Here is a 12,176-nt window from a genome sequence, read left to right as displayed (position 1 = left end):
GGAAGACAAAATGGAAGTTTTAAGTAGTCAATCCACATACCTCTGTCAGTCTTTTGCTGAATGGATTTTGACCCCTGGGTTGCTTTTACATCTTTAAAAGGAGTCATATATACTTCTTTATTCTTTTCTATTAAAGGAGATAATATAACAATGTAAAAAGTCTAGTGAAATATAGTAATACCTCAGTCCACGAACCCTTTGTTTTCAAACAAAAGCATTTGGCAAAATTTTGCTTCTGTTCACAAATTTCACATGGGTTGGTAGACATGACCATCTTCTCTACACAAACACAAATGCAGCCATCTTCCCAAAAATTGTAAAGTAAATTAAGTTCATAAACCAAGGTACCATGTATTTTAGATGATCATTTCATCTAAATGGCAAACAGCCCTATTAACAGTAACTTATCTAAGTCACTGTCCCAAAATGAATGTGTATACAGCAGTAGGAAACAAAACTCAAGATGGCTATGTAGTCACAAATGTATGTCCCACTTAAGAAGTAAAATAAACACATCAGTAATATTCTCTTGAACCCAAACACATTAGAGGAGATAAAAATACATCTCAGTAAAAATGAAAAAAATGTGCCGGTCAGTATGTCATTACCATCTTCATTTTGAAAAACAGTTGCAGTCATGGTGGCCTCCTGTGCTGCTATGGACTGGTCATCAACTTCTTTATTTCCTTTTTCTAACTGAATTTTGACTTTCTCCAAAGCTCTCAGACATGTCCTATCTTTTACTTGCTATTAAAAAAAAAAAGTAACTTTAAAACAAAGTTCAAGAAAGTTTATATCAGTATCGAATTAACATTCTTATATTTCATGAAATTTATGAAGAAAATAATACTTCAGGTAACAAAACCACAATATTTTAACAGGTATAATTTAATGGAACCATATAAATTCTACTTTGATAGAAATAAACTCAAGCTAATTAAGAATAAGGAACTATTTTACCTCTAGAATCTTATTCAGTAGAACCAGAAGATCTTTTGCAAGACTGCTGCTGAGTTCTAAAGAACTCAAAGCTTTTGTATAGACTCGAATTTCTGGTGAGCATGGACTTGTTAAGATCTCATTGCAAATTTTTATAGCCAAGTTGTCATGCACTGATAAGGTCTAGAAATTTCAAGAAAAAAGCTTTGTAAACTGAAAATACTATGATTACAATTCTACATCTAATTCCAAATGCAAATGTCTAAAACCAAATAACATTTTCCCTACTCCCAAAATCAGCTCCTCTATGAATACTTATAGTGAATGCTGTGACAGAGCCCAGATTCACCCCTGAAGACTGAAGGATTTCCCAGTTGCTTCAAATTTTAGCCTTAAAGTTCCCAACAGTAGACTTGATCCAGGCCAATGAGAGCAGGCACTGCTCAGTCAAACCTCTTCCCTAAGGACCGGCCATGTCCAGAGCACAATACAATGGTCCAGCTTGTTTCAATCTGAACAACTTAGGAACATCCCAGTTCTAAAACTTCCTTACAGGATCAGCACTCTACTTGCAGTGCAACTTGGCCCTGCCTACTGCACTCCCACAAGATGTTGGCGTGACAGCATCACCAACCCAACTACACAGAAGACTTCCTGGGAAGTCTTTTGCTCGGACTCCTACACTGCCCTTGCATCTTGATCTCTTTCCTGTAGGCTCTTGTACCTACAACTTTTTGGGAAACTAAACTAATTTCTCCTATTTCTACTTTGTACTACTACTTTTTACTATTCTTTTTTCTATAAGCTTTTATATCCTAATCATATATTTAACTGCTTTATTAATACTTTGTCCTTTTTTCCTTCATTCACCTCATATCACTGACCACTAAATCCTAATAAGTAGCTTTCATCCTATAGCTAGTTATTCACTATAATAAGGCCAAGTCCGAATACCCTACATTGGCCTAAAAAACATGATTTGTATAACTATCTACACTGAACCACCTTTACTTATACATCTGATTTCTTCCATCCAAATAATTCCTTAAAGCTCAACGAGGCCCAGGTGAACTTTACTCACAATCAGTTTTAAAATTATTAATGCTCTACTCCACACTGTCACGAGTCCAGCCTTTCTCCAAAGACCTAAAGCCCTTGGACCCTTCCCATATACTGCCACATCCTTTGTAATTTTATCTTCTCAATAGCATATAATAGTGTGAAGAGTATACAGGTACTAAATATCAAACAGAAGGCAGAAAGCAATATTTTCATCTTTCAATTGGCGTCTGAAATCATGAATAATGCATTAAACTTAAAAACTGGTAGGAAATTTCACCAACAGCCAAAGGGCTTTTCAGACCTGGTTTAAGTTATTCTGTGGGTCAGTCTGCAGTTGAATTTTCTTCTTCAAAAATATGTTTTATTCAAGTTTTATTGTTTGAATCGTCCCTTCTTTTAATGGAAGCATTACAGGTAAGTCGACATCTGAAAATTCAATCAGTCCTTGGTAACACAGACAGTGATTACTGCCAGTACTAGGCGAGGAAGGGGATAGAGAAGGTGATGAAGTTTAATAATTTCTCAGAAAAATGTAAGGACTATTTCTATTTTAATGATTTTATATTTCTCCAAAGACCTTTCTCTTTGGACTTTGTGCTATACACGACTATAAAGACAGAACTCTCCAGATCAAAAGGCAGCTCCTATTTCAAACCACTTATGAGGTAGGTTCTACTGCAAAAAAACAATGATCTGTATACAGTTATTAAGTTTACTGTCCATAACCGAACATACTCATCCACCTGATAATCTTGGGAATTCTTGGCCTGAGGATTTAATCCACTTGGTCTTGTTAGATCTACAAGCAGTTCAGCAACATTTGTGATGTCCACTTCAGCTAAAGGAGACGATGCAGGAGCACTGGCTAATGTTTGCAGGGTTGGAAGAAAAGTTTCTTCAAAGCACTCTTGATTCATCCTATCGAAAAGCAATTTGAAAGTGTGTTGGCAGAATATTATCAGAGGAGAGAAGAGCACAAGTCTAAAAAATATTAGGTGCAGCATTCATCCCCCAAAAATGAAGTAAATCTTCATTTAGGTAGATCAAATCTATGTAAGTCCTTCCCATCTCATCTATTGACTAAAGAAAGAGTATCCAAACAATGACATAGACACAATTCATGGTGGGGGTGGTGTGTGTGAATGTAACTTCAAGTCAGATTTGTAACTTCAGGTAATACCAACAGGACTGCTTACCTGCTTGCATACGCAAACATGGGGAAGAACACACCAAGGCAATGCCGAAGTTGAACATCCTCTTCAGTCAAAGGATTGTACCACAATAAAATAAGACGAGAAAGAATCCTGCTACTGACCAAAAGCCCAGAGAACATCAGCTTGGCTAGTCCTTCTGCAGCTCCTGTCCTGAGTTCAGACACCTAATACATGACATTAACCAAATGAAATTTTTATCTGTATTTTTCCATTAAGCCTTACAAAGTAGCCTGTTCTATAATATTTGTAAATGAACAAACCAAAACTCACTCATGAATTTGTTAAAGGCATATGAAAAACTTTTCTTCACAACTAAACTAATGACTGTAAATAAATCAATCCAGCCAAGCAAACTTTAGGAACATAAAAGCTTTTACAAATATTAGAAATCAAAACAATATGCATCCAAGTGCAGCACTCAGCACATCCTTGGCACATCCTAGCTGCATGAATCTGTGCATGTTAACTTCTGTGCTTTAAGTTTTTCATATACAGGAACGGAATAACGAAAGGACATCACATGAGTTACACAATGAAGAAATGACACATGTAAAGCTCCTACAATTACCATCTGTACAGTAAAGCCTCAACCATGAATTATGAACAGGATGCTAAGTCTGCTTGATAGTCAGATTATACAGACCTTGAAAATTAGGTTAAAAAAATTCAAGCTTAATGAGTTATGATACTGAGCCACTGAAGGTTTTGAAAAGGTGAAGAGACAAGATTTAAGTGAGATTTCAGGAAAATTAACACCACAGGTTATAAGAAAGGAATGAAAGGCAAGTTTAAATTAGGGAGACAAAAATAGCGAAATGAGCAAACAGAGGAGCTTGTTCAAAACCTTTGTCCAGACTAAAAACTGTAAAAGATACAAAGGAAACTATTGAGTGCTACAGCACTAGTATGTGCTTCCCCCACACTAACACACTCAGGGCTCATAACCACCTTGTGATGGCTGACACACTAAGGGGCTTCACGCATTTGTTGATTGAATAGACACTACAATCTCTATTTTCTAGATGAGGAAAGAGGCCACAGAAAGTAAATATCTTATTAAAGACTCAAACCAAAACAACCAGATGCAAGTCTACAAGTTTAAATTTCTTAGTATAACATACTTTTCTATAACAAGTTACTCATTTGAAGTTCAAGCACAAGAATTTGTATCCAGACATGACTACAAGTCTTAAAAGCATGATAAAAATTTTAACTTATGGTCCAGAAGAGAGTCAAAGATGTCTATAAGTTTTTGTGGAGCTTTTGTGGTTTGTGTTTTGTTCTGTCTCACTGTGTAGGCCAGGCTGGCCTTGAACTCACAGCAATCCTCCTGACTCAGCCCCCCGAGTTCTGGGATTACAAGCGGGTGCCACCACACCTGGCAAAGAAGTTTCAAGAAATGGTAAAGTAATAACAAAGTTAGAGAGTATAGCCAGAAAGAAATTTAACTCATCAGCTACTAATAAAACAAAGATCATCCACTTACTCTGAAGTAATTTGAATGTTCAGGAGTTTCCTACCTTGGCATTATGAATTAAGACCATGACACTGGACTGGACAATCCCAACAAGAAGTTGAGATGTCATTTGAATAATGACAACATTCTGAGATTTTTGTCAAATATCAGGATACTTACTCAGCTCTCTTTTTGGATACTATATGCCTAGAATATCTTTTTTCATTCTTTCACTTTCAACCCTTTTTGTATTGGGATCTAAAGTGAGTTTCTGGTCGACACTATATAGCTGAATCTTGTTTTTCTGTTTGTTTTTTTATCTCTGCCTTTTAACTTCCTGTTGCAGACTCAATCCATTTATACTTTAGGAAATAACTTATGAGAACTCACTTCTGCCATTTTGCAGTCAAACTTTTATAAGACACAAAGACAGTATTTATAAAAAATGACAGCACTCGGGAGGCTGAGGCAGGAGGATCGCTGTGAGTTCGAGACCAGCCTGGGCTACATAGTGAGACCCTGTCTCAAAAAACCAAAAAAACAAAAAGATATAAAAATCATAAATGTATATATACCAGACAAGTCTCAGAAGTTCCACAATAGCTAGAAGGCTTCCTTACCCCACTTTCAGTAAGAAAGTAGGGACGTCAATAAGGTAATAAAAGCCTAACAATATTATTAAAACATAATAATAAAAAAACCCTATACATTTAAAGCTAAATAATTAACAAGAATGCCAAATGGTCTCTTCAATTAACAGTGCTAGGACCAGTATCCACAGGCAGAACAATGAAACTGGACCCCTACCTTACATCATATATTTAAACATTAACTGAAAACGCACCAATACCTTAAATATATATAAAGTAAAACCATTAAACTTTGACAAGAAAGCACAGGGATAAACCTTCATGACTTGGATTTGGTAATGCATCTTTGATATAGTATCAAAAGCACAAGCAACATATGCCGGCCGGGGATGACGCAGGGCGAGAGAGAACAGGCAACAAGAGGGCGAGGAGGAGCAAGGCCAGGCTGAGAAGAGGACTGGCTTCCTCCCCGTCCATTCCCCACGGAACCATCAAAGCTTGATGTCATGCAGAGCTTAGCTACTCTCCTGGCCCTGGTTACAGGCCAGCTCCTTTTATCTCCTCTTTCCCTATCTCTACCACTACAAATAAACACGCTGCAGTTGCTTGGCAGACCTTTTTCCCAGCAGGAATGAGGCTCCATTGGCCCCAGATTTGTGCTTTTTATGTTTTTTTCTTCATCGCCTGCCATACTCACTCCATGGACCCTTCAGCCATGCAGGCTATGGCATCAAGAGAAAAATACATAAAAGTTTCCATCAAAATTTAAAATTTTAGATATGTAAGGTTATAGTTTATATCTTGATGTTCCCCCAAGCATCATGCATTCCTAGGCAGAGCTTTGGAAGGTGACTGAATTATGAAAGTGGTATATCTGACTTGCTATTAGAAGGTGGAGTTTGGTAGAGGATATCAAGTGCCCAAGGACACAACTTAGAAGGGGATGTCTCCCTTTCCCGCTCCTCCTTTCTCTCTCTGCTTGCTGGCAGTCATGACATGAGCAGCTTTCCTCTACCCAGATTCTGCCATTATGCCTTTCTGCCTTGGGGCTTGCCAACTATGGACCAAAAAAATGAACCAAAATAAACTTTCCAGATTTGAGGGCGATCTGTCACCCCATTAGATCAGCAGGGTTGACTCAGCTGATATGGCTGGCTAAGTGTGGGTCCCTTTCCTCCCTCACCACTGCACGCAAGTTCCTTCCAAAAGTGCACCCTTAGTCAAAGACGTCTGTTTGCTCCATCAAAGGTATACAAGTAGTCGCTCTCCCCTGCTATAACTTCCAAACAAGCTCTCAAAATAAACTTTCCTTCTTTAAGTTGTGGATGTCAGGTAGTGTATCTCAATGAGTAAAATGACTATGATAAAGGACATAACTAAGAGAGGAAAGACCCTATGAAATACAAAATATATTTGCACATTATCTAATAAGCTGTTAGAGACCATTACACACACTCATATATAAAAAACTCCATAAAAATAACCAACTAAATTTAAAAATGGGCAAAAGACTTGAACAGATATTTCCCCAACAGGATATACACAAATGGCCTGGAGATGAGAAGACACTCAACGTCTCAGTCTCGAGGGAAATGCAAATCAAGACAACAATGAGTTACCACTTCACATAAACTAGAATACTTATTGTTTTCATAGAAAATGGTGATGACAAGGATGTGGAGAAACTGGAAAGCTAATATATTGAAAGAAGAATTGTAGAACAGTTCAGATAGTGTGGAAAGGCTGGCAGGTCCTCAAAAAGCATTACCATATGACTTAGCAATCCAATCTAAGGTATATACTCCAAATTGAAAATAGGTTCTTAAAAAATAGGCTCACTTTGGCAGATATACTAAAATTGAAAATAGTTCTTAAATACATATACATGCATGCTCATAATAACACTACTCACAGTAACACTACCCACTGGATGACTGGACAAACAAAAAATAGTTAATAAACAGTAAGATGGAATATTATTCAGCTATAATAAGGAATGAGGTGCTGATAAGATGTGAATAAAAGAAGCCAAAGACACAAAAGGTTATATATTGTATGATTCCATTTCCATATGAAACACCCACAGTAGTCATATATGTAGAGACAGAGTGCTGACTGGTTGTTGTCAAGGGCTGGTGAGAGGAGAAATCAGGGGTAACTGGGTATTGTCTTTGAGATAAGGAAAAAGTTTTACAAATTGGAGATGGTAGCTGTGAAAGGATTAAAGAGCAATTTATCACTTTAAAATTGTTAGTATTGTATCAATTTCACTTCAATAAAGATAAGTGGTATAAAAATCTGTAAATCAGTTAAATGTTTATATATGCTAAAAAATTTAGTTCAATAGCCTGAGGAAAAATTTCTAATCCCACATCCTACCTTATACCTTCCACCAACTCAATGTAAAATTATTCTGATTTCTTAATTCTTGGGTAAAAAGTTTAAAGTCTCTAAATCACAAGTCATCTTTTACATAGTAGAAAAGGAAAAGTAACAAATTATTTTAATAGCCATTTAATTTGTTCATTCTTTGCATACCAAATTTGAGAGAAGTTAACTATGTTAGAAGTGAAAGTTGAGATTTAAGATATTAAAAAACCAAACATAAAATATTTGTCCAAGTTTAAATTTCAGTACTAAAAACATCAAATATAAGAACATAAACAATACATGCTGCAAATGACAGTTGATAAGGGCTGGGATCATTTCTTACCTCGCTATCTAAGAAATCAGAGAGGAGTCTCAGAACATTCTTAGCAGTAGCAGCCTCTTCAGCCTCTTTTGAGTCTTGTTCATCATCACCGTTGGTTTCTGTGCTCTCACTCTGAAGCGCCTGGATGTTTTTAGTTTTAAATGGGTCAATCCCATAGGTCATCAGTTGGTCAAAGATTGCTTTTAGAGCACTTAGTTTTATTGTGACATCATCAATTTGCAAAACCTAAATTGAGACATCCCCAATCAAAACAATTTCAGTAAAATAATTTACTCTGAATAAAAGTAATATATATCTTCCTTTTTGTTAGTCAAATTTCAACGACAGTGTGAAGTCTACAGAAAATACTTTTCAGAGTGCAATTAAATTTTCACTTTTAAAAATATATTTGTTGGTACCACAACAACTGGAACTGAAGTCTTTAAGAAAAAGTTCGCCTTTGCAATAAAAATTTATGGAATTAAAATGTGGTCGAATTATAGCATTTAGTTTTTTCATTTTAGAAAGAAGAACACCCAGAGATTTAGCTCAGCGGTTCGGTGGCCTGCCCTGCAAGCACAAGGACCCGAGTTCAATCCCTGGTACCAAAAGAAAAAAACAAAAAAAGAAAGAAGAGCAAGCTAAATATAGACATACATGCATGTAATCCCAGATACTCGAGACCTGTGGTGGGAGAACCCTAAATTCAACTTTAAGGCTGCCCTGGGCAACATAGCAAGACCCTAGCTCAAAAAAAAGCACTGAGTATTTAGCTCAGTAATAAAGCACCTGCTAACACATGCAAAACCCTAGATTCAATATCTAATACCACAACAAAAAAAGAAAGAAAAAAGGTGAACTACAAAATCCAGCAGTTTGTACAAGTCTATCTTGACTTACATACCAAATTAGACACCAAATATCAAAGTCATGAAGAAAAAAAAATACTGAGCTCAATATTTTTGTTAGGAAGGATTAACTGTATTATATAATGCAACTAAATTTTTAGTTACAGACAAATGAGTTGGACTTATAACCTGGCCTATAAAATGAATAAAAGTCACCTATTCAAAGTTTGTCAAAATAGTAAAATATGCTTGAAATTTTCAAAACTTTAAAGGAAAATTCAGGAGCACACCTATTACATATTTTCTGAGGACAAAAACATATAAACCTATCGAAGCCAAATGCTTATATTGTCATGAGTGCTCACTAGAAATTCCAAATAGGCTACTTATCTTTGTAGCAAATTGATTTTCCTTACTCTTACTTTTGTCCCTTACTGGGCAGCAATAGTTCTCAATAGTGGATTCCTAAGATTTTTATAATGAAATAACTTTCTCTACCTTTCTAGCAAGTATTCAGATATTTCTTAAATCAATTTTTATAATGAAACTTAGCAAAAAGAATTTCCTATCCCCCAAAAAGATACCTACTTTTCTCAAAACTAAAATCTTCCAATAATAGCTTTGAAATATTTTTATAAAGATAAACTAATTTAATTTCTTCAGTGGTTAACTTATTTTGATCATGGACCATTCTGAGGGGCCAAATAAAAATAAAATTTGCAATCCAAATAATAAATAAAATGTAAGCAAATTTCACCTACTGTTTTTTCCTACATTTGAATCTGGTGTGTATCACAATATTTTTAATGTATAAAAATTTTTTTACAAACACTAATAGTCAAATTCAGTCTACCACCTATTTTTGTACAGCATGCAAGTTTTTAAAAGTTTACAGATGAATATCTCCCATAGGTCATCAGTTGGTCAAAGATTGCTTTTAGAGCACTTAGTTTTATTGTGACATCATCAATTTGCAAAACCTAAATTGAGACATCCCCAATCAAAACAATTTCAGTAAAATAATTTACTCTGAATAAAAGTAATATATATCTTCCTTTTTGTTAGTCAAATTTCAACGACAGTGTGAAGTCTACAGAAAATACTTTTCAGAGTGCAATTAAATTTTCACTTTTAAAAATATATTTGTTGGTACCACAACAACTGGAACTGAAGTCTTTAAGAAAAAGTTCGCCTTTGCAATAAAAATTTATGGAATTAAAATGTGGTCGAATTATAGCATTTAGTTTTTTCATTTTAGAAAGAAGAACACCCAGAGATTTAGCTCAGCGGTTCGGTGGCCTGCCCTGCAAGCACAAGGACCCGAGTTCAATCCCTGGTACCAAAAGAAAAAAACAAAAAAAGAAAGAAGAGCAAGCTAAATATAGACATACATGCATGTAATCCCAGATACTCGAGACCTGTGGTGGGAGAACCCTAAATTCAACTTTAAGGCTGCCCTGGGCAACATAGCAAGACCCTAGCTCAAAAAAAAGCACTGAGTATTTAGCTCAGTAATAAAGCACCTGCTAACACATGCAAAACCCTAGATTCAATATCTAATACCACAACAAAAAAAGAAAGAAAAAAGGTGAACTACAAAATCCAGCAGTTTGTACAAGTCTATCTTGACTTACATACCAAATTAGACACCAAATATCAAAGTCATGAAGAAAAAAAAATACTGAGCTCAATATTTTTGTTAGGAAGGATTAACTGTATTATATAATGCAACTAAATTTTTAGTTACAGACAAATGAGTTGGACTTATAACCTGGCCTATAAAATGAATAAAAGTCACCTATTCAAAGTTTGTCAAAATAGTAAAATATGCTTGAAATTTTCAAAACTTTAAAGGAAAATTCAGGAGCACACCTATTACATATTTTCTGAGGACAAAAACATATAAACCTATCGAAGCCAAATGCTTATATTGTCATGAGTGCTCACTAGAAATTCCAAATAGGCTACTTATCTTTGTAGCAAATTGATTTTCCTTACTCTTACTTTTGTCCCTTACTGGGCAGCAATAGTTCTCAATAGTGGATTCCTAAGATTTTTATAATGAAATAACTTTCTCTACCTTTCTAGCAAGTATTCAGATATTTCTTAAATCAATTTTTATAATGAAACTTAGCAAAAAGAATTTCCTATCCCCCAAAAAGATACCTACTTTTCTCAAAACTAAAATCTTCCAATAATAGCTTTGAAATATTTTTATAAAGATAAACTAATTTAATTTCTTCAGTGGTTAACTTATTTTGATCATGGACCATTCTGAGGGGCCAAATAAAAATAAAATTTGCAATCCAAATAATAAATAAAATGTAAGCAAATTTCACCTACTGTTTTTTCCTACATTTGAATCTGGTGTGTATCACAATATTTTTAATGTATAAAAATTTTTTTACAAACACTAATAGTCAAATTCAGTCTACCACCTATTTTTGTACAGCATGCAAGTTTTTAAAAGTTTACAGATGAAAGTCGTTTAAAGGAAAAGTATACTGTAAATCTTTAAGACATTAAAGTTTCATGACAAGTTCATTATTGACTAGTTTTTTTAAAAACATACAACTGTGAAATGGTCTTGATAAGAACTTTCACATCAACTTGATTTAACAAGTCCTGATCACTAGAGGAAATTAAACAGGAAGAAACAGTATCAAGACTGCTATACGTCACTTTGTCAAGGAAAGAATGAGTTTGTATTAAATAACTTCAGCATCCTCCAGGAACCTCTTTAAGATTATATTCAAATTGTATTTCTTCTATCTGAAATGAACAATGCACTTAATGATGCTATGCCAGCAAAACTTACAAAGGATCACACACAATTCAATATTTCCACTTTAAGTCAAATGAATTTAAATATTCCCTGAAGTGGTTCTATGGCATTTTCTTTGCTGCAGGAACCCAAAGTTTACGTAACTGTCCACCTCTAATCTCTTTAAGTTCCAACTTTCCTATTTAAGAATATCACTGCAACTACCTTTCATCCTACATTTTCTTTTCCCTTTCAATTGGGTTATTCTTCTCAGTATACAAACATGCTATATTTTTTTCATTTTAAAACACTAAGGCCAATAAATCTCATTTTATCCCAGACTCTTCTTTTACTACCATCCTATGTCTAGGACTAATGGCGGAGAGGGGAATAAAGATCACCTCAAACAGTAATCTGTACTGACTGTCTCTAATTCCTCTCCCATCATTCTCTGTGCAGCCCACCCCAATTAGATTTTGCCTTCCACATAACTACATTCAGGCAACAAAGTCACCAAATACTTCCTTACTTGTCAGAAATGGTCAATTATGAATACTCACCCAGCTGTCAGCAGCATCGGACATTGGGTCTCTCTTCATTAAAATACTACC

At 35.0% G+C, this 12,176-nt stretch overlaps 1 protein-coding gene across 1 annotated transcript in view; it reads right to left on the bottom strand.

Annotated features, from left to right (window-relative positions):
- Positions 1-12,176, bottom strand: part of Ncapg (non-SMC condensin I complex subunit G) — a 33,161-nt gene that overhangs the window by 2,459 nt on the left and 18,526 nt on the right. Inside the window, exons 14-19 of the mRNA XM_010641893.3 lie at positions 7,975-8,199; positions 3,198-3,379; positions 2,745-2,919; positions 961-1,122; positions 609-747; positions 41-127 (exon numbers count right to left, since the gene is read on the bottom strand). Coding sequence (XP_010640195.2) covers positions 41-127; positions 609-747; positions 961-1,122; positions 2,745-2,919; positions 3,198-3,379; positions 7,975-8,199 — 970 coding nt within the window. The remainder of the gene's footprint in view (positions 1-40; positions 128-608; positions 748-960; positions 1,123-2,744; positions 2,920-3,197; positions 3,380-7,974; positions 8,200-12,176) is intronic.

The sequence above is a fragment of the Fukomys damarensis genome, unplaced genomic scaffold (genome assembly GCF_012274545.1).
Source record: "Fukomys damarensis isolate Sample0158 unplaced genomic scaffold, DMR_v1.0_HiC HiC_scaffold_35, whole genome shotgun sequence".
Classification (NCBI taxonomy): Eukaryota; Metazoa; Chordata; class Mammalia; order Rodentia; family Bathyergidae; genus Fukomys; species Fukomys damarensis.
This window is presented reverse-complemented; position numbering and strand designations above follow the sequence as displayed.